The sequence below is a fragment of the Podarcis gaigeae genome (genome assembly GCF_964106915.1).
Source record: "Podarcis gaigeae genome assembly, chromosome: 9".
In the NCBI taxonomy this organism is placed as follows: domain Eukaryota; kingdom Metazoa; phylum Chordata; class Lepidosauria; order Squamata; family Lacertidae; genus Podarcis; species Podarcis gaigeae.
The window spans coordinates 78,373,947-78,396,806 of record NC_139685.1 but is presented as its reverse complement, the minus strand read 5'-3'; the positions used below and the strand labels follow the sequence as shown (position 1 = coordinate 78,396,806).

At 45.6% G+C, this 22,860-nt stretch overlaps 1 protein-coding gene and 1 long non-coding RNA gene across 2 annotated transcripts in view; one reads left to right on the top strand and one right to left on the bottom strand.

Moving 5' to 3' along the window:
• LOC310853040 overlaps nucleotides 1–5,350 on the top strand; it is a 484,331-nt gene extending 478,981 nt beyond the window's left edge. Inside the window, exons 2-3 of the long non-coding RNA XR_014568517.1 lie at nucleotides 4,435–4,706; nucleotides 4,762–5,350. This is a non-coding gene — a long non-coding RNA (uncharacterized lncRNA). The remainder of the gene's footprint in view (nucleotides 1–4,434; nucleotides 4,707–4,761) is intronic.
• The window catches only part of NAGK (N-acetylglucosamine kinase), a 28,957-nt gene that overhangs the window by 3,949 nt on the left and 2,148 nt on the right, over nucleotides 1–22,860 (bottom strand). The window contains exons 2-8 of the mRNA XM_083757160.1: nucleotides 18,787–18,871; nucleotides 12,084–12,182; nucleotides 11,033–11,174; nucleotides 8,116–8,226; nucleotides 6,473–6,585; nucleotides 2,034–2,121; nucleotides 417–514 (exon numbers count right to left, since the gene is read on the bottom strand). Of these exons, the coding sequence (XP_083613286.1) occupies nucleotides 417–514; nucleotides 2,034–2,121; nucleotides 6,473–6,585; nucleotides 8,116–8,226; nucleotides 11,033–11,174; nucleotides 12,084–12,182; nucleotides 18,787–18,871 (736 nt within the window). The remainder of the gene's footprint in view (nucleotides 1–416; nucleotides 515–2,033; nucleotides 2,122–6,472; nucleotides 6,586–8,115; nucleotides 8,227–11,032; nucleotides 11,175–12,083; nucleotides 12,183–18,786; nucleotides 18,872–22,860) is intronic.

The following is a 22,860-nucleotide window of genomic DNA, read 5'->3' as shown; positions in this document are numbered from 1 at the left end:
CCAGAGAGGCATGGCACCCCAACCCAACAGGCAGGGGCCATTTTTACCAGCCTAGCTGGGGCGGCATTACCTCCAAATGTATTTTTTTGGGGGGTGGGGGAGAATGTTGCCCCACTGTTACTATGTTAGAAGTAGCTCAGAGTGGCTGGGGCAATCCAGTCATGTGGATGGAGTACTGTTACTACTAATAATAATAATTAAATAATAATAATTATGGAAGATTTCATATTATAACTGCTTTTCAGAGCACACCAGGGCTGCAGGATTGCAGCCCACCGAGCGGCTTCTAACTGCACGGACCAAAGTCTTCTCTGGACCGGCCGGCCGGCCTCTTGGTGACCGTGTCCTGGGGAGATCCAGCCCCCGACCCCTCGGTTCTGACCGGCCCCCCGCCGCCCCTTCCTTTCACAGCTTACCTGATCAACTTTTGGCAGCACAGCTACGATGTGCCGAGCCAGAACTTCTCCAGCCTTGTTGAAAACATAGCAGCAAAGGGGGTCCCCAGCCTTGGCTCCTGCATGGAGAAAAATTTTGCCCTTGTTTAATCGTTTCACAAAACATGGAAGCCGCTGGAGTTTAGAAACGTGGCTTACAAAGCGACTAAAAAAATAACCTTCAGTATGGAAGATACAGAAGATTAAAGAAAGCAGCCCTGGTCCACTGCAGGGGTTGGTCTAGATCAGGGGTGGGCAACCTAAGGCCTGGGGGCCGGATCCAGCCCAATCGCCTTCTCAATCCGGCCTATGAACGGTCTGGGAATCAGCTTGTTTTTACCTGAGTAGAATGTGTCCTTTCATTTAAAATGCATCTCTGGGTTATTTGTGGAGCCTGCCTGGTGTTTTTGCATGAGTAGAATGTGTGCTTTTATTTAAAATGCATCTCTGGGTTATTTGTGGGGCATAGGAACTTGTTCCATTTCCCCCCCAAAAAATATAGTCTGGCCCCCCATAAGGTCTGAACGACAGTGGACTGTCCCCCTGTTGAAAAAGTTTGCTGACCCCTGGTCCAGATCAGGGGTCTGCAAACTTCCGCCGGCGGGTCGGAATCCTCGTGTGCAAGAGCGTGCGCACCGTGCGCATGCGCACACAGCCACCGCTCTTTCCCCGCTGGCTTTCAGAGTCATGAGGCCAGCATGATGTAAGCCGCTTCTGGCGAACCAGAGCAGGGCACGGAAACACCGTTTACCTTCGCACCGGAGTGGTATCTATTTATCTACTTGCACTGGTGTGCTTTTGAACTGCTAGGTGGGCAGGAGCAGGGACCGAGCAACAGGAGCTCACCCCATCGCAGGGATTCGAGCCGCCAACCTTCTGATCGGCAAGTCCTAGGCTAACCAACCAGTGAATTAAACATCTGGAAGTGGTGCGGGCTGTTTTCTGTCCTCTGCCCAGTGACCCACAAAATAGCGACCTAACACACAATTCATGGCTTTCTGTTCTTGGCAAGATACAGTTTCCAGGGCCCAGGCTTAGTCTAAATAACAACAGCATGAAATAACAATACAGTGCTACTGGGCATGTACAGAGTTCCTTTGTCCTGTTACTGAGTAATAGGGCTAGGTTGTTGACTATATATGTTGTGATCTTTTCTGTGAACCACCCTTAGACCTCCAGGTATAGGGCGGTATATAAACTCAATAAATAATAAAATAATAATAACTCTGAACGCCACCGAGGTCTCTGGGCAGAGAGGGCTCCGTTTGGTTTTGGTTTTTGTTTAAATTGCTGTTATTTTTTACCTATGTCATTTTAAACTGTGATATTAATGCTGTATTCTTAGTTTTAGATTTTGATTTATGTGGAAGTTGTTTCACATTTGGTTATGTATCTTTTTTAAATGTGGTTTATTCACTGTTTACGACCTTTGTAATTCTGTAAATCTTGTTATGCTGTAAGACGCCTTGAGCATTGGTTTTTTAACTGGGGAAAGGCGGCATACAAATAAAAAATGATGATGATGATGATGCGAAGTTCAGAAGCAAGGTACACCCCAAGCCAGCTCACCGCCCCCACCTGGCGTCCCTCCCCAGCTACCTTCAGCCAGCTTCTGGCAAAACCCTGCAAACTTGGACTTCTCAAAGGTTCTGTAGAGGTGAGTCAGGAGCCCCATCCTGTCCGTCACCTGCAGGGAGAGGAGAAAACAAGTTCAGTTGCATGCAAGTCATCTATGATTTCTGCTCTGATCTCTGACTCAGAAGGATCCCCCAAAAGGATCCTCATATAAGCTATGCACCAATACTGATCTGAATCTTCCCCGCTTAACGCATCTTTGGCTAAGATTGCAACCAAGGTGGATTTGAATCACTGTTTAAATCACTAGTCAGTAAGACTTGATTTAAATCTTTTCTTTTTTTTTACAGAAAGACTCATTCTTGCTGGTATAATCTTAATATTTACAACCAGATGAAGGTTTCATTTTTGGAATAATAAATTTTCAGAGTAGTTTTTACAGTTTTATCAAAAATTACTGATTTGGTTATACTATTAGAAATACATAGATAATTATGAAATTATTGTGAGGTTTAATACGTTAACTGTTGATATTTGGACAACTTTTCTGCTGTACTTAATTGGAAGGAGAAAAATAATCATTTTATTAAGAACATTTTAACAATTTATTTAACTAAAACAATAGCATTATAGCATATGTGTCCATGTTTGTTAACTGATGTGGTTAAACTTTTTTTTTTTTTAAAAAAAAAAAACTTAGACTGAGTTTTAGCACACATGAAAAAACTTAAAACAAATCCTTATTTCCTGATGAAGAGCCTTTGGAATATAATGTAACTTAAATAGAAAACTATCTTTAGAAAGATTTTTCCTCCAAAAGCATTTTATTTTAAAAATCCGATTTAAATTTTTAAAAATCTGATTTTTTAAAATAAAAAACTCATTGATTTTTATCCATGCTGATTGCAACCCTGGTGCTGCCCTTGAAACTGTCCCACAAACTCCAGCGGGTACAGATACTGCAGTGAAGCTCCTCACGGGGTCCCTGCCATGGGATCATATTCACCCAGTGCTTTACCAGCTGCACTGGCTCCCGGTGGAGTACAGGGTCAGGTTCAAGGTGCTGGTCTTGACCTTTAAAGCCCTTTGTGGCTTAGGGCCCTTGTATTTATGGGACCGCCTCTCCTGATCTGCCCCACAGAGGACCTTAAGGTCCATGAAGAACCATAGTTTAAAGGTCTCAGGCCCTAAGGAAGTCCTCCACCAGGGCCAGGGCCTTCTCAGTGATGGCTCTGACCTGGTGGAATGCTCTGTCCCAGGAGACCAGGGCCCTGAAGGATTTAACCTCCTTCCGCAGGGCCTGTAAGACACAGCTATTCCGCCTGGCCTTTAATTTGAATTCAGCCTGATCTTTTATTTCCCTTCCCTTCCCTCCCCCTCCCCTTTTATGAAGATCACCCACTCCGAGACCCCACAGCTAATTCTCCCCTGGTCTCCTCGCTGGCCCAATTCAGCCAGCTAGCCCTGGGGATTATCTAATGCTTATTAGATGGATTTCCCTTAAATTGATTTCTGAACTTTGAAATTTTATTGTTATTCATGCTTTTATACCATATTTTATGCTGCTTTTATAATTAAGTGTTTTAAAGTGTTTTAAATTTGTTGTTAGCTGCCCTGAGCCTGGTTTTTGAACCGGGAAGGGTGGGGTATAAAAAAAATAAATTATAATTATTATTATTATATAGTACAAATCCGAAAGAAAAAAATTATTAGAAGAACTTGTGCTTTTAAGATCAATTCACGCAGCTCTGCCCTTGGCAGAGGGAGCCAGAGAAGGTGTTTGCCTGCCTTCGCCCGAGCAAGCGGGCATCCTCCACACATCCCTTCCTCCTGGTCCCTCCCTCCCTGCACAGCCCAGACATCGTGATATATTGCCCTATCGCAGTGGTGATGCATCACGATGTTGAAAAACAGGTATCGCCCAGCCCTGATGTCATGTGCAAAACAGGGACAGCTGTGGCCCCTTCCCTTCCGAGGCCCAAAGCAGCGAATTTCAGGAAATGGGAAACGCGGGAGGAAGCACAACACAGAGGCTCCTTTCACGCCAGGTGAAACAAGCCATAAAACCTGTCATGAGAACCCTAATGGGCCCGGTGGACTTTGGCTTAAAAGGGAACAAATAGGCTAATCATTAAACGGCCGGACCCAGCCCCAGCCCGGAGCAAACAAGGAAGATGGAGGACATACGCAGGGCATGTACTCTCTGCACTTACGAAGAAAAATAAATCTGAGTTTTGAACAGTTAAAAGAGACTATTGCATTTTTGCCCAGTCGCAAATTTAAGGTCTTATATATATAATAAATGTTCATAAATGTACCAAGCAAACACATACATAAATATATAAACCACATGTCTGAAGCAGCACAGGAAGACAGCCATGAAGTCATTTTGGCTCCCAAACTGACCAAATGATTTCTCTGCAAGGTCAAGGAAAATAGAAAAACCTCCCCATTGTCTTTTCATTCACAAATCCTGTCTTAAGGGTATGCCTGTGTATGAATAGGGTGAGCCTGTGAGCTGGCTCAGGAACTAAGTATTTAGCATTACAAAAGACCGGCCAGGCTCCCCAGGGTATCCAATCAAGTAAGCATTAACAGGTAACCTGCCAGGCAGGAGGTAAACAACACACTCAGATTTCTGTTGTAGACCACCCCTTTCTGTGATGTAGGTATGATGCATCTGGGGGGTGGTCTTGGGTTACACCCCTTCTGTGATGTAGGTATGATATATCGGGGGGGGGCGGGTCTTGAGCTCCAGGACGGGCAATTTAAAATGTCTATATAAGGGTGGGCACACCTTGGTTCTGGGTCCTCCTCCTTTCCTGCGTGTGAGGGGAGCACCCTGTTGCAACAGTTCAATAAAGATCAGGCTTCCTAGCTGCTTTGCTTCTCAATATTCTCTGGTTGGCCTCTGTTCTTTTCTCTGACCGATGGAGAACCTACAAAGGACTCTATAAGGGCTCTTGTGTCCTCCATAAGGGAATAAGGGCAGATTTTCGTTTATTACACCATGATTTATTCTGCTACTGAAATTCTGCTTCTTAAGCACAGAAGTCCTCTGGCACTGGAGATGATTCCCCCCCCCAAAAAAAAATATTCCCCCACGTTGCGTCCAAACCTACCTTTGCAGCCTGGGTAAAGCATCAGTTAGGGATGCTCCATAGAGGAGACAGTTGCACCTGTGAACCTACGTTTGACTATTCCAGAGCAAGTTCCTCTCTGACTCCAGCAGCCACAAAGAACATTTAAGGCAGCCTTTGCCAAGTCGGTGCCCTCCAGCTGTTTTGTGCTATCAGCCCCAACAGAGCACAACCATGTCGGCTGGGAGTTGTAGCACAAAACAGCGGCAGGGTGACTGGCGGGCGAATGGGGATAAAAGGGGAGGCAGAGCCAGAAAGGGGGCACGATAGGAGAGGGAAGGTCTCCTGTATATAACCTACCGAGAAATACAGAAAAGGTCTCAGAGCACAAACAAGCCTCTTGAACATCTGAGCTGTGATGGTTCTGCTCTGCCTCTGCAGATGGAGAGAGTAAATGCTCCAGAATCCCAGTTTCTGGAAAATGCAGTCCATTTCTGGTTTCAATGGGCTGTGTCTGTATACTGATCCATGCGACAGTCACCTCCAGGTTTGACTACTGTAATTCGCTCTACGCGGGGCTGCCCTTGAAGCTGTCCCAGAAACTCCAGCGGGTGCAGAATGCTGCAGCGAGGCTCCTCACGGGGTCTCTGCCATGGGAGCATATTCACCCAGTGCTTTTCCAACTGCACTGGCTCCCTGTGGAGTACAGGGTCAGGTTCAAGGTGCTGGTTTTGACCTTTAAAGCCCTTCACAGCCTAGGACCCTCGTACCTACGGGACCGCCTCTCCCGGTATGCCCCACAGAGAGCCTCAAGGTCCATAAATAGCAACACCCTAGTGGTCCCGGGCCCTAAGGAAGTTAGATTAGCTTCAACCAGAGGCAGGGCCTTTTCAACACTGGCCCCGGCTTGGTGGAATGCTCTGCCTCATGAGACCAGGGCCCTGCAGGATCTGATTTCTTTCCGCAGGCCCTGTAAGATAGAGTTGTTCCACCTGGCCTTTGGCTTGGAGCCAATTTGATTCCCTCCCTCTCTTTCTTTTTTCCTTTCCTTCTCCTCCTGCGATGAGGCTACATTTTAATATTTTAATGTTTCAATATTTTAATGTTGTATTTTAATTTTGTTTTTATGTTGTAATCATTCAACTTGTTTTTATTATTGCTTGTTAGCCGCCCTGAGCCTGGCCTTGGCTGGGGAGGGTGGGGTATAAATAAAAATTATTATTATTATTATTATTATTATTATTATTATTATTATTACTGTCCCTTGCCGACAACCTGAGACCTCTCTCCCATGATCCCAGAGCCAGTGACCAGCCTCTTGCACCCCCAACTCTCGCCATGAGTCAAAGAACAGCACAAATTGGTGCCAGACGGGCAGTTTACCTGGAAGTAGTCAAACATGGCTTGCTTGACGTAGCTGATGTCGTGCGGAGGGGTTTCGAGGTTGTCCAGACTGTCAAAGACCATCTTCACTGCCCGGTGAGCCATCCAATAAGCTACAGACACCAAAAGAGGAGATTACGCCCGGCACTAGGGATTTGGGAGGATTCAGGACTGAGAACAGGAAGGGCTTCTTCACACAGCGCAGAGTAAAGCTATGGAACTCCCTGCCACCAGCACACTCCAGAAAAACTCACAAAGATGTATAAAAATAGATCACCAATTTGCTGGAGGTGTAAAGATGCTACAGGGTCCTATATGCACATGTGGTGGGAATGCACAGCCATTAAAGAATTTTGGAATAACATCTATAATGAATTAAAAAAAACTATTTTACTTTTCATTAAAGAAAAAACCTGTAATCTTCCTTCTGGGAATAATGTCACCAGAAATCAAAAAAGAAATTAAACCACTTTTTATGTATACAACAGTAGCAGCCAGGATCTTAATTGCAAGAAACTGGAAAAGTGACAAAACACCTACGATAAATGAGTGGCAGGTCCATGATGACTGGGAGAATTAGAGGTTATCCAAAACAGAAAGTACAGAAAGAATGGAAAATCTTTGAAGAGTATTTGGAAAAGCATTACAATAACAAATATCTCCTGGCAGAAATAGAATGATCCTTGTAAAACAACAAATATAATGTTTTTTGATATCTGACAAAAACAAAGAAATGCGGTAACTTGGAACCGTGTGTGAAAAAATTGTAGAAATAATAATACAATGAGTCTAATTGGAAGCCAAATATGTTTGGTTTGGTTTGCTTTTCCCCCTTTCCTTCCTCCCCCCCCCTTCTTCTTCCTCTTCTCTTTTATTTTTTGTGCCTCCTTTCTTGGTCTTTCTCTTTTTGATATGTTAAGAAAGAGATAAAGAGATAAAAGTGTAATATGAAAACTTCAGTAAGTTAAAAGTGATGTGTAATTTTTCTATCATTATTTATATATTGTTAAAATTGGTTAATTGTAATGAATTGATGTAGCATCTACTGTGGTTTTTCCCCCTTTGTTATTGTTGAATTCTAAATAAAGTATTATTATTATTATTATTTTTAAAAAGGAACTCCCTGCCACCAACCGGGGTGGCTTTCAAAGAGGATTGGGCAAATTCATGGAGGAGGAGAGGGCTACCGAAGGTTCTGCCCCAAAGTCACAGGCAGCAATGCTTCTGAACCTTAGTTGCTGGAAACCACACCTTTCAGGGTCAAATTCTGCTTATGGGTTACCCACAATGGGCATCTGGTTGGCCCCTGTTGGGTCCCAGGGCTGATCCAGCAGGATTTTTTCTAGGTGCTTATAAAGGAAGCTCTGAGGCCTGCGGAAAATTGCCAGAAGCCTCCCAAACATGACCATTGACCTCTGGCGCCAAGCCATGCTCTGAAGATCTCGCCACACCTTTTGATGCCAATGATACCATCCACCTGGCAAGGCCTTCCAAGCATCTGGGCTCCCTAGAGGTTCTGGGGAAGATCTGCGCCACTCCTGAGATGCCCCTCTGTAGAGCCAAGTGGTTTGCTTCATCCCCAGAGAACCTGAGCCCAACATCTCCCGAGCAAAGCACCCACCAACCAGGCATCTTGTCCTCACCTGACCCCTCGTCGCCAATCATGTGGCCCCATCCCCCGCAGCTGACCTGGGAGCCGTCCGGATTGATGAGTTTGCAGGTGGAGCCTGTTCCAGAGATGAGGACCACACCACCTGGAGAGGAAGAGGAGCACGTGAGAAGGATGAACACGGCAAGTACAGCCATGCACAAAATTCTTTCCACCACGGGCGGCCTCTGTCCCAGAAAATGGAAATTCTATAAATTGGACACCAAGTGAGGGTGGTTTATGGGTCTCGAACCCTCAGTGAGTTGGGGGCTTCCTGTGAAGAGAGGCTTCGATGGATTGAGTGAACAACACCAAGAGGGGGTGCAACGGTTAAGAAGGCCGTTCCTGCACTTGCTGCAGAGCACTGTTTCTCAACCTTGGGTCCCCAGATGTTGTTGGACTACAACTCCCATCATCCCTGAGCTCTGGCCTTGCTAGCTAGGGGTGATGGGAGTTGTAGGCCAAAAACATCTGGGGACCCAAGGTTGAGAAAGGCTGCTGTAGAGGGAAGAGAGGGGAAATACTACCGGCCCAGAAATGGAAGGAAGAGTCAACCCCAGGCAGAGAAGAATGGCAAATCAAGAGGATGGACTATGCCAAAATGGCGAGATGAACTGGGAAGCTCAGAAATCAAGAAGACAAGAACTTTATAAAAGAATGGGGAAAGTTTATAGTTTATATATGAGACCACTGCAAGCAGGTCAAATCATTGGCAGGGTTTTCATGACACTTGTAAAGTAACGGACACAATGGATAATTCAGAAATAAAAATATTTGGATAAATATGGATATGCAATTGTAAATATTTTCATTAGGACGCATGGAAGGGATGGGGGAAGTCAGGAGATTCAGAGTAATCTCACTATTTAGATTTTGAATTGCTGTTTGTAGTATGTTTAAATCTTTACAAATAATAAACATTTTTGCTCCATAAGACACACTTTTTTCTTCATAAAAAGTAAGGGGAAATGTCTGTGCGTCTTATGGAGCGAATGCATGGTCCCTGGAGCCGAATTGCACAGGGGCGAAAAGCAGATCATGCTCTTTTTTTTGAAAGAGGGAAGTGGGTGTTGAAACAAAGCCGCTGAATGGCAAGCAGCTCAGGATTTTTACATTGGGTCACCCCAAATTCACCATCAGATCACATAGCATGTGCATGGCTACAGCCTGCACCAAAGAAATCACACACCCACTGTTGCGTGGAGCCGTAATGGCGCAAAAACGTGGTTACAAAGCATGGATCCAGGATTTTTGCATTGGGCTACCCATAACTCACCGTCAAATCACATGTCTGTGGCCACAGCATGAACCACAAAAATCACACATCCACTGTTTTGTTCAGAATATTATTTTTTCTTGTTTTACTCCTCTAAACACTAGATGCGTCTTATGGTCAGGTGTGTCTTATGGAGCGAAAAATACAGTATATAAAGAGAGAGAGGCAGGTGGGGCTCATCCACCTGGGAAGGTAGCTCATCTAGGAGAAGGAAAATCCTGATCCTAAACCTCCGCAGCCTTGCGGGACATCTTCCAGAGAAGAAAAGGACAAGGAGTAAACCGCACAGATCCAGAGTGGAGTCCCTAAGGCTGTTGGCTAGGGTCTTCTGTGCCTCCTTTTGGCAGCTCCTGCTGCCAAGCTGGTGGCAAACATCTTGCTCTGCTTTCCTTTGGACCCCATCAATGAGGCCAAGAGGGGGATCTTGTCATCGAAGCAGCCCAGAATCTCCAGATACACCGCCCAGGCTTGCACCCCGGGGAGCTGAATTTGGTGTTGCTCACGCTGCACTTTGACTTCACCCCTTGTTTCTCAAGACAGACGGAGGCGAAGAACAACAGGGCAGTTTCGTCCTCTTTCTCCAGACCTGTGGCTCTTGAGATGCCTCCCTCGTGGTGCCAAGGGGCAGAGATGCTCAGTTCCCCTCCATCCCAACTGTTTCTTACCCTGCCGGAAGAGTGCTCAGGTGTACAGGGCACCTTCCCACTCCATGCGCATTAGCATGGAACGACAGCACACCCTCTGCTCACCCGGGGCCAGACATTTTGGACGGCAATCCCTATCAGCCCCAGCCAAATGCTGGGTTGCAAGTGGGGCAGGGAGGGAGACTGCCGAGCTCAGCCCCCCTTGGCGCACCTCGTCAGGTTCTGGACCAGATAATAGAATCATAGAATCATAGAGTTGGAAGAGACCACAAGGGCCACTGAGTCCAACCCCCTGCCAAGCAGGAAACACCATCAGAGCACTCCTGACATCTGGTTGTCAAGCCTCTGCTTAAAGACCTCCAAAGAAGGAGACTCCACCACACTCCTTGGCAGCAAATTCCACTGTCAAACAGCTCTTACTGTCAGGAAGTTCTTCCTAATGTTTAGGTGGAATCTTCTTTCTTGTAGTTTGGATCCATTGCTCCGTGTCCACTTCTCTGGGCAGCAAAAAACAACCTTTCTCCTTCCTCTATGTGACATCCTTTTATATATTTGAACATGGCTATCATATCACCCCTTAACCTCCTCTTCTCCAGGCTAAACATGCCCAGCTCCCTTCGCCGTTCCTCATAAGGCATCATTTCCAGGCCTTTGACCATTTTGGTTGCCCTCCTCTGGACACGTTCCAGTTTGTCAGTGTCCTTCTTGAATAATAATAATAATAATAATAATAATAATAATAATAATAATAATTTATTTATACCCCACCATCCCCGGCCAGAGCCAGGCTCAGGGCGACTAACACCAGTAAAATTACAGTAAGATAGGTGCTGGCCGGATCCAGCCGAGGTTGGGTGGTGACCCGTCCTGGATGCTTTAGCCGAGATTCCTGCATTGCAGGGGGTTGGGCTGGATGACCCTCGGGGTCCCTTCCAGCTTTACAATTCCGTGATCCTATCTTTGCGCGAAGACACAAAACCCGTCCCTCTTACCGTGGTCGGTGGCTGTGGCCATGGCTCCAATGGCATCCGTGGTGATGTAGTAGTTTTGGCTCAGGCAGGGGAAGCGGGTCTTCATCTCCTCTATGAGCTTGTTGATGGCTTCCTTCTGCTCTCCTCCGCTGAGAGAGAGGCCCTGCGCCAAAACACCCACACCGTTCACCAGCCCAACCCTGGCTCAGCCCCAGCCGCCAGCATCTGGGTCAGGGTGGGGGGATTGTTTGCGAAGAAGACTGTTTTCGGAAAGCCCACCGGAACACAAGACACACCTCAGTTTTCAGAGGAGTTGTGCTCCACCTGAAGCAAATTCTGCAGCTGGTTCTACCTGAGATTCCTCTAGAATTACAACTCAGGGGAGCATTGCAAGCTGTACCCCATAGTTCATTGGGGGGGTGAGCTGCCAGGTTCCCCAATTCTCTCTGGAAGAAGCTCAGCACTTCTTTGCAGCTAGACGCTACGGGAAAAGATAGACTGCAGTGGAGAAACTCTCTCTCTCATGGATACCCAACCGTCTGAACCTGTGATTCCCAAAGCACATGGTAGTGCCCCTGGGGGGGGGCAGATTACTGGGGGGGGGGGCGCTGAGAGGCAACATAGAAAAACTGGCATCACTGCATCAAATACAATCCACTTTCTTGAACTTATTACACTAAATAGTTTTAACCGGATTTCCAAAAAATGTGGAATTAGTCGCCGCTGTTTTGAATTGTGTTCCTAATCTTCCTTAGCGGGTTGGGCAAACCGCTCTTCTCAATAAGGCTTTTTAGAGGGTGGAGTTTATGAAACCAAGGGGTCGGGAGCCCAGGAAAGATTGGGAACCGCTCATCCCACTGAGGAACCACCAGGGACCTTCTGGAGAACCTTGGGGACACACACACCCCAGACACATCCGGGGGGGGGGGGCTACTGCGGCTTGGAAGCAATTGCTGCTTCCCGGCAGAAGCAGCTTGGATCCTGCTTGTTGGCCCCTGGCCTGATCCAGCGTATTCTTATGTCCTAATGGCAAATGGGGATCTGCTGGGCAAAGGAGGAGGAGCATACTCACCAGGGAGCGCAGTGGAACCTGAGGATCAGCCCCTGCCTTGCCCTTGGCCTCGCTGACCATGGTGTTGATCCTCTCCAGGCATCTGTCTGCCCCAACCAGCTGCTCACCAAAGGGGAGAAAGCAAGGAGACCCCAATCAGCGCCGCACCCCAAACTTAAAGGCACAGGCACACAAACACCGGCACCGCTTGCTCCCCTATCCTAGCTTTCTGGAAAGGAAGGAGAAACTCATCCCGTCCTCAGTGGGCCCTTCCGGGATATGGGCATCTCCCTGTCGGGAGCGAGGCAGCAGTCTCCACCCCCATTGTTCAGCCCATACACTGAGGTCCAGCTCCGAGGGCCTTCTGAAGTCAAGTTACAGGGAACCAGGCAGAGGGCCTTCTCGGTGGTGGCACCCGCCCTGTGGAACTCCCTCCCACCAGATGTCAAAGAGAACAACAACTACCAGACTTTTAGAAGACATCTGAAGGCAGCCCTGTTTAGGGAAGCTTTTAATGTTTGATGCATTATGGTATTTTAATATTTTGTTGGAAGCCGCCCAGAGTGGCTGGGGAAGCGCAGCCAGATGTGCGGGGTATAAATAAATTATTATTATTATTATTATTATTATTATTATTATTACAGCATACCACTTGGAGCTAACTGTCCCTTAGCAGATACGGGACCTGCACAGACTTGGCAGGCCAAATGAGCAGCCACTCGTCTCGGCACACAAAGCTGCTCAGGGTGAACAACGATGTGCGATGCAGGGCTTCAAAAGGGGAGCAAGGCCTCAGCAGTGTGGTGTAGTGGTTAGAGTGGTGGATGAGGACCTAGGTGTTGGTTTCTGCTTCCTTCACTGAGCAGCGAAGTGCTTGTCACAAGACAATGTTTACATTCAACAGTCAAGTGCTGTTGGGTTTTCTCACGGGAAAGGAGACTGGATGTGACGTACACTGGTTTCCTGTTTTTTCACTGTTCTTTGCAGTTCAGTGTGTTTCTCTCCGTGCTTTAGAGGAGAGAGGATGCCTTTCTCTGCTCCGGCAGAGGGAAAATGTTTTTCTGTAAATTACCAGCTTTGAAGTGTAAATAAAGTAATATAGAGCATGTTGGCACATACTTTTCATCATTCCGCTGTGCACTGGACACTGCTTATCTCCAACATTTGGTTCCGGGCCCAGAAAAACGCAGTGTTTTGAGAATGGACTCCAGAAGTCGGGCTCCTGGCAAAGGAACAAAGGAGCAAAGAATTGGAGTGCCGGCAAAGGATCGGAATGCAGAGGGCCGGATCGGACGATATCTCTGCGCGTCAAGATGATTTGATGAGGTATGTGCTACTGCTCCGGGCAGCCTGCCAGCTTCTAATTAATGGCTTTATGGCTGGACTTTGAACTTTTATAGCCGGTTTTGCCGTGGCACAGGCAAAAGGCTAGAAGGATAAATTTTTCCTATGCTGGGGGAAATCGAAAGTAAAGCAGCTGCAGCAGTGTCGCAGCATGAATTTAAGACAGCAGAGAGAACTTTCACTTTTGAACCTGCCTTTGGAATGCGGTTTGAAGCAGCTGCAGATAAGCAAAGCAGTTAAGCAGAAAGGCACAGGTTCACAGGCAGAGGCTGGAAATCGAAAGTACTTTTGAATTTGCTTTTGGATTGAAGCAGCTGTACACAGACACAGCTTGTATGAAGCAGCTTGATTTAAAGCAGCAGAGATGACGCAGAAGGCTAATGCCAAAGTCATGATGGCTAGCTGCAGAAGGCTGGATGAGGCAAGTGGGGGATTTGATACCACTGATCAGCCAAATGCTCAACTCACAGTAGCCTGTGATACTGCCATGATTCAGAATGAAGCAGACCGCCGGGGTGATAGCTGCATGGGCAAGGGGGAGTCTTCACAGACGTCATCCCATAGTGCAGTGGAACCACCAGATGGCGCCAAAGCTTTGAAGGCAGTGAAATGCTACTCGTGTGGACGTCTAGGCCATATGAAGAGGGAATGCAGATATCCCAGGGCCAAGACAGAGCAGCGCAGCGAAAGCTCATCGCGTGGAAAAGGCCGAGGCAAAGGCAAAGGTCCGGTGTCCAGGACAACGCAGCACAAGGCAATGGTCTCACGCTTCACTCCAAAGGTTGCAGAGGTCCAGAAGACATCTAGATCTTTCTTCGTTGTTGATTCAGCGGCGACCCACCACATGTGCAACGATAAGCGACTGTTCGTGTCTTTTACACCGCAGGAAGGTGCGATTCACCAGGCGGATGACCACACAATTCCCAGTAAAGGCTACGGAACTGTTGTTCTTCACAGTTTGGACTTATCGATACAGGATGTGCTTTATGTGCCAGAAGCTAAGCATAATCTGCTCAGCGTTGGACAGCTGAATGAGCGGAAAATTGACGTTTCCTTTAAGAACAAAAGGTGCATCATCACAAAGAAAAATGATTATGTATTGCATGCTGAATATGTTGATCGTTTGTATGTTTTGTATTTTGATGATGTTGTGCAGGATGACACTTGTTGCATTGCAGGTTCTAACAAAAGTTTGCATGCAGAATGTATTCACGATTTTCATCGAAAATTTGGACATTTGCATTTTGAGGCAGTATCTAAAATGCCTGCCTTGGTTGAAGGTATGACTATTAAACCCTGCAGATACCACATGAAGTGCAAGGCATGCGCAGCAAACAAGGTAAAAATGGCTGCGAAAGGTAAGGTGTCTAGTAGGCAAGCTACAGAACCATACCAGGTTGTTCATGCTGATTTGGTTGGACCACTAGCGCCCTCTTTGGGTGGAAACAGGTACTTCATGGTTCTCATTGATGCATTTTCCAGGTATATTTATGTGTACAATCTCAAGCAGAAATCAGAGGCTTTTCCAAGGTTCAAGGAATTCTGTGCTTGGTTGGGAAATGTGCATGGTAAGAAGGTAAAGACTCTTTTCAGTGATCGCGGGGGAGAATTCACTTCTCAGCAGTTTGAAGCTTTTCTGACTGAGAAAGGAATTCAACACGATTTGTCTAGTCCTCGCTCGCCATGGCAGAATGGACTTGCGGAACGAGCAAATCAGACATTGCTTCAAGGGTTAAAAACCTTGCTGCATGATGCCAATCTTCCAGAGAGTTATTGGGCCGAAGCTCTCTCATGTTTCACTTACAGTTATAATCGCAGGTTATCTTCAGCGATTGGTTGTACCCCCTATGAGAAGATGTTTGGCAAGAAGCCATACATCAAACACATGAAAATTTTTGGTTCTGACATGTGGGTTCACTCACCACAAAGCTCCAAGTTAGACAAGCGTGGATTGCATGGTATCTTTCTAGGTTATCAGAAAGGGTCTTACAGAATAATGATGACTGACTCTAAGACAATTAAGCTCACAAGAAGTGTTGAGTACAATGCCAAGTGGGGGGAGAATGTGGGAATTTTCCAATGTTATCCTGATGACAGTGATGAAACTGAGGATAGTCAAAAGCAACCGCAACAACCCACACCCACTGATGAAGGTTCTGAGTCTGAGTCTGAAACTGAATCGGGTGATTCAGAGGATTTCAAGAGTGCGAAAGCCTCTATGCGACCCTCTGAAAGCTCTGATCAAGAATTGGAGGAACCATTGTTCACAATAGGTCGCTTTTCTCCTAAGAAGGAAGAGGAGAGTGTTGAAGACTTAAGGCTAATTCGCAGGTCACAGAGAGCAACAAAAGGCAGACCTCCAAAGAGATTTGCTGATGAGTTTGCTAAGATAGCAGTAACAGCTGTTAAAAGCTCCAAGAAGGTGTTTGAACCTTCAAGTTTCCAAGAAATCCAGGATTTGGATTCAAAGGAAGCTGAGCCATGGTTAAATGCCATGAAGGCTGAGCTTGATTCCTTGGAAAGGAACAAAACATGGGACCTTGTTCCAGTAGTTCCAGGAATGAAACTGCTTGGAAGCAAATGGGTCTTCAAAGCGAAGACAGATCAAAATGGCAAGATAGTCAGACACAAAGCCAGATTGGTAGCCAGAGGTTTTGCACAGGTACCAGGTGAAGACTATCACGAGACCTACTCACCCACCGTGAGGTATGAGAGCATTAGGCTTATGCTCAAGCTAGCTGCAGAAGAGAATCTACACATTAGTCACCATGATGTGAATACAGCTTTTCTGTACGGATCTCTAGATGAATCACTTTATATGCTTCCACCTGATGGCGTACAGGTAAAACAGGGATTTGTTTGTGCTCTGAAGAAGTCCCTTTATGGTCTCAAACAAAGTGCACGGTGTTGGCACACAAAACTCACTGAAGTATTGTTTTCTCTAGGTTTTAAGCAAGGGAAAGCTGATCCATGCGTATTTGTCAAAGAGGAGGGGCAAAAGAAACTGTATTGTTTGTTTTATGTTGATGATCTTTTATTCTTTTGGAAGGATGTCACAATGTACAATAATGCCCTAGCTCAATTGAAAGAGCACTTTGACATGAAAGATCTTGGTGAGGTAAACAACTACCTATCTCTGGAAATAGAGAGAGATCAAGATGGTAACATTCTAGTACACCAGTCACGTAAAATTGCTGATGTGTTAAGCAAACTAAACCTGATGGATGCTAACCCTGTGGACATACCGATGACAACAGGTTATCAGGTAGATGACACTGAAGAAGCATTTTCTGACACTACACTGTACAGAAGTGTGCTAGGCAAGCTAAACTTCATTGCCAGATGTTCAAGACCAGACATTGCTGTTAGCTGTAATTTGCTAAGCAGACAAGTCAACAATCCTACTGTTAAGGATTGGAAAGCTCTGAAACGCATAGCGCGGTATTTGAAAGGCACTATGCATTACAGACTGAGATTTAACAATCAGAAATCTGGTGGTCTTGAGATATTTGCAGATGCAAGTTTTGGAAGTGACACTACAGACAGGAAAAGTACGTCTGGAGTTTGCTATAAGTACAATCAGGGTCTATTTGATTGGTCATGCAAGAAGCAAACAACAGTTAGCTTAAGTACTTGTGAAGCTGAACTGAATGCACTGTCTTATTCACTTAAGGATTGTGAATGGTTGTTACAATTGTGCAAAGACATGAAAATTCCTGTCAAATGTCCAATCCAGGTTTACCAGGACAACAAAGCATGTTTGGCTTTGCTGAATTCTGAAGGTTGTAAGCAAAGCACGAAGCACTTGCAATTGAAGTTGCAACATGCTAGGGAACGTATTCAGAAGGGACTCGTAACTGTGTCCTATATGCCAGGTAATGAAATTCCTGCTGATGTATTGTCCAAGATTGTATCAAGGGATCAACACTGTACCTATGTGCAGAAGTTGGGTTTGTACTGATATTGTACGAACACGCTGCCCAGTGATGTTCACAGAAAGGGGGAGGATGTTGGTTTCTGCTTCCTTCACTGAGCAGCGAAGTGCTTGTCACAAGACAATGTTTACATTCAACAGTCAAGTGCTGTTGGGTTTTCTCACGGGAAAGGAGACTGGATGTGACGTACACTGGTTTCCTGTTTTTTCACTGTTCTTTGCAGTTCAGTGTGTTTCTCTCCGTGCTTTAGAGGAGAGAGGATGCCTTTCTCTGCTCCGGCAGAGGGAAAATGTTTTTCTGTAAATTACCAGCTTTGAAGTGTAAATAAAGTAATATAGAGCATGTTGGCACATACTTTTCATCATTCCGCTGTGCACTGGACACTGCTTATCTCCAACACTAGGAGGAGGACAGGGTTCGAAGCCTCGCTCGGTCATGAAGCTCAGTAGGCCCGATGTCGGGAGCCAGTCAATGTTTTCTCTCGGCCCGGCCAACCTCACAGGGCTGTAGTGGGGATTAAATGAGATGGGGCAGGAGGACTGTGTTTGCCCCCACCTTGGAGCCAAAGGGGGGGGGGTCTAAATGCCATGAACAAATCAATCAATAACAGTAAAATACTTAATCAGGGTTGCTCCCAGGCATGTGAATATCCTGTCTTGCAGGATATGAGCAGAGATTTACTGTGATCATTGCATTACTCTAGGAAGTTGCCTCTGTTGATGCCTGAGATACAAGAGGGGTGCGGGGTGCGACATTGAATGATTTCAGTTTAAATAAAGATCAACCCTAACTGCTTCCCTTTCTAAGAAGGACTTTTTTATAGAATATTTATTAAAATTTTCAATAATAATACAATGAAAAGAAAAAGAAAAAATAACAAAAATACAAAAATAAAAATAATTAAAAACACACAGAATTTCCATTACTTATTTTCCTTTAACTTATTTCCCGGACCTCCTCATACGTCCCTTTTTTGTATTCCAATTCAGATTGTTAGTTCAGCAAATCCTTACCATTAAATTTTTACTTATTTCTAAACCTTTTTTTTCATATTCTCTCCTTTCTAAGAAGGACTTAGTCCCTTGTGACTAAGAGGCATTTCCAAACATTCATATACAGGTGAAACTCAAAAAATTAGAATATTGTAGAAAAGTTCATTTATTTCAGTAATTCAACTTAAAAGGTGAAACTAATATATGAGATAGACTCATGACATGCAAAGCGAGATATGTCAAGCCTTTATTTGTCTTACCTGGGCTAAAGAAAAAAAGAACTGGTCTGCTGCATGCTTCTACTTCTCAGAGGTCCAATATTGCTCTATTTGCAATCCTTGTTTTGCTAATTTCATTTAATACTCTAATTTTCAGAGATTGTTAATTTGGGGTTTTCATCAGCTGTACGCCATGATCATCACAATTATAACAAATAAAGGTGGGGTTACTTACCCAGTGGTTGGTGCAAGGCCCCTCGCCTTCTGCCAGGATCTTGCCATCTTCAGAGATCAGGACCACGTGGGAGTGGGTCCCTCCCCTGCGGTGGGGGGAGAAACAAAAGCCAAAATAGCCGAGTCAGAAGCCGCACGACAGGGGTCCATAAAATCATGCCTATCACGGAGAAAGTGGAGAGACGAGTTCTCCTCACACTAGAACCCATGGTCATCCGAGGAAAGCCGGACAGTGGAAGATTCGGGACAGAGGACAGAGAGGACTTTTTGAAACCTTTCCTTCCAGCAAGAGCAATGTGGAGAAGGAGGTCAGGAGCAAGACCGTGTTAGACATTCCCCTTGAGCGTGGAGAGTCTCAAAGCCACCACTGGGCTCCTTTTGAAGGCATCATCATCGTCATCATTTTATTATTTATACTCCTCTGGCTAGGTTCCCCCAGCCACTCTGGGCGGCTTACAGAATATATAAAACATTATAAAGCATCAAACGTTTTTATTTTATATTAAAGAATCAGATTTTCGTCAAGACTTTGACACAACCTTGGCAGATGAAGATGATGGATTTTTCGGAGCTAGCCGACCTGACGGGAAGAGTCCACAACCAGAAGGAGGAGGACTACCAGGAGGAATGGATGAAATTTAAAGACTATTTAGTTAAATATGTTAAGTTAACGTAATTGGAAAAGCTTGCAAATATCAGATAGGCTTAGGATTTGAATATGTAATGTGATTAATTAATATGTTTAATGCCAAATTTGAATGAAAGAAAGATGTTAAGTGATTAAGTTAATTTCATAAGAACATTGGTTTTGGAAAACTGTTAAAATGATATACACAGAAATTCAACCAGGGGGATATCACTTAATAATGTTACTAAGATTGGTTTAAATAGGTTGAGATTTATGTTTGTTTGTGTATTTGTTTGTTTGAAATTTATTGGAAAAGTAATAAAAAAATTTGAAGAAAAAAAAGACTTGGACACAATCTGCTTCATGCAGAGTTGGTGCAACAGCTGAGCAACACAACCCACTGCGAAGCCTCCACATGCAGCCATAAACAGAACTGAGCAATGTTAAGTGGGGAGTTAAATGGTGTTCTCTGCAGAGTCCAAGCAGGTGGCTGTGCCGTCTTTTGCAAACGGATGCAGCCCAGAATTGCAAAACTGGGCATGACCATTGAGCAACCCAAAGGCATGCTGGGCTGGGCTGCTCCATTTTGCATCGTTGGGTTTGCAAGAAACTGCCTCAGGAGAAGTCTGACCACCGTCCCATGCAATGCAGCACTCTCTACGCCATGGGTAGGCAACCTAAGGCCCGGGGGCCGGATCCAGCCCAATCACCTTCTCAATCTGGCCCACGGACGGTTTGGGAATCAGCGTGTTTTTACATGAGTAGAATGTGTCCTTTTATTTAAAATGCATCTCTGGGTTATTTGTGGGGCATAGGAATTCGTTCATTATTATTTTTTCAAAATATGGTCTGGCCCTCCACAAGGTCTGCGGGACAGTGGACCGGCCCCCTGCTGAAAAAAGTTTGCTGACCCCTGCTCTACACCAACTGTCTGCAGGATTTCAGAGAGGGAAGTCTTTCTCGGCTCGGCCTGCTGTCAAGGACTGAACCCAAGACCATTTCTGTGCCAAGGAAATGCTCCAGCACTTAATTATGGTCTCGTAAATCATCGTTTTTCATAAGGCTAGAAGCTATTTTTGTTCCCCATGCAAACATCCCAAAAGGGGTTTGGGTGTCCATTTGTGTCACCCAAGTGCATTGATGCACAGCCAAGCCGCACATCTGCCTGTGACAGAGGAATCTCGTAGATTTGACAACTTTGCAGCGTATTTAGCGCTGAACAGTTGCAGAGGTCCAGGCATCGCTCAGTCTCCTTGAACACAACTGTAGCTGTGCTGGAAACCCCAAAACAGCAGAGGCGCATGCAACGGACAAGGCCTTCTTGCAGCCCAGCACCAAAACCAGCAACTTGTGTGTTTAAGATCTAGAAGCAAGGAAAGCTCCTTGAAAAAGGAAAGTGGGGTTGTTTTATGATATGTGGTGGGATTGTAAAAAGGTAAAAGCCTATTGGGAAATGATATATAATGAACTGAAGAAAATATTGAAAATAACTTTTGTAAAAAAACCAGAAGCTTTCTTACTAGGTATTTTTGGCCAAGACATACCAAAAGAAAAGAGGACATTATTTATGTATGCTACCACAGCAGAAAGAATATTGATTGCACAAAACTGGAAGACTGGAGAAATACCAATTAAAGAACAATGGCAAGAGAAGTTGATGAACTATGCAGAACTGGCAAAAAATGACAGACTGACTAAGAGAAAAAGACAACAGAGACTTTGAAAAAGAACCGTTTATATTATACTTGCAGAAACAAAGAAAGTCAATAGACTTGATGGCAGGATTTAAATAAACATTCACACTGTTAGTATTAGAAAATGTTTCAAAGATAGAGAAATATTATGGTGTATTTACTTTTATCTTTTTAGGTTTGATATTATGTTGGGGGGAGGGAGGAAGGAAGGTAAAGGTAAAGGTACCCCTGCCCGTACGGGCCAGTCCTGACAGACTCTGGGGTTGTGCGCCCATCTCACTCAAGAGGCCAGGGGCCAGCGCTGTCCGGAGACACTTCCGGGTCACGTGGCCAGCTGACATCGCTACTCTGGCGAGCCAGAGCCGCACACGGAAACGCCGTTTACCTTCCCGCTGGTAAGCGGTCCCTATTTATCTACTTGCACCCGGAGGTGCTTTCGAACTGCTAGGTTGGCAGGCGCTGGGACCGAGCAGCGGGAGCGCACCCCGCCGCAGGGATTCGAACCGCCGACCTTTCGATCGGCAAGTCCTAGGCGCTGAGGCTTTAACCCACAGCGCCACCTGCGTCCCAGGAAGGAAGGAGTACATAATAAATGCTAAGAATCTGAGGCAGGTGCTTTATATTAAAAAGGGCGTTAGAACTCTGTCCTGCCGAAAGATCTATGCACAGCTCCACCCAGGTCTTTCAAAACCCAAGATTTCTCTGCCAAGTTCTCATCCCTCGTGATAGCACAGAAATCAATAATAATAAGAAAAAACCCACGAACTCTGTGCAATTTAACTTCCTGCATCCCTTGGCACACCTGACAGGCAATTCATCACCCTCGCCTCTAACCACCTGCCATTTCAAGCCACGTGAGACATTGGGGTAAAAACAGCACCCCGAAATGGAGGGCAAGAGTCAGTTCCCGTTGGAGACGTGGTCTGTTGAGATTGGTTCTGCGGATCACGCGGGAGATTTATGAGACAAGAATACACACGTCCAATTGAAACCCTCCATCTGACAAGCCGTGCAGGGAGCAAACCTGAGTTGTGCAGCACATCCCACACCCCTCCAGCAACTGAGCAACTGAGATAGACCTTTTGGACAACCTCAGCACAAATTGGAGGAAGGGAAACTCTAACTGGGCAGCAGGCCAGTGTCCCCACACCCCTCCAGGACGCCCAGGTTCCTCCTCCAGTTATAGCCCTGATGAAAGACGCATTTGCATTGTTGCCTTCATGGGATTTCCCGGTTCCTAAGACATCAACTTCCCTTTTTTCTCCACCTTTTGCTTCCACTGTTCTCAACCCAGGGTTAGAAAGCGAAAGAGAACCCCTCAAAATAAGAAGAATAAGAACCACATTTTAAAAAAATAATATGTCATGGAACAGGAATAAAGGGATCATAGGCTCTGTTTGGACTAGGGGCAGCCACCCAGTAACAACAACCATAACAACAACAACAGCAACTTTGTTATTGCAATAACAACTTTTGAAGTATACAGTTTTGGGTCGTCGTCGTCGTCCCCTTCACTTTCCCTTCTCTTTTTCTTTTTCTCTCTTTTATGTATGTCTCACCATGTTTAAGGTAAAGGTAAAGGGACCCCATACCATTAGGTCCAGTCGTGGCCGACTCTGGGGTTGCGGCGCTCATCTCGCTTTACTGGCCGAGGGAGCCGGCGTACAGCTTCCGGGTCATGTGGCCAGCAGGACTAAGCAGCTTCTGGCGAACCAGAGCAACACACGGAAATGCCGTTTACCTTCCCACCGGA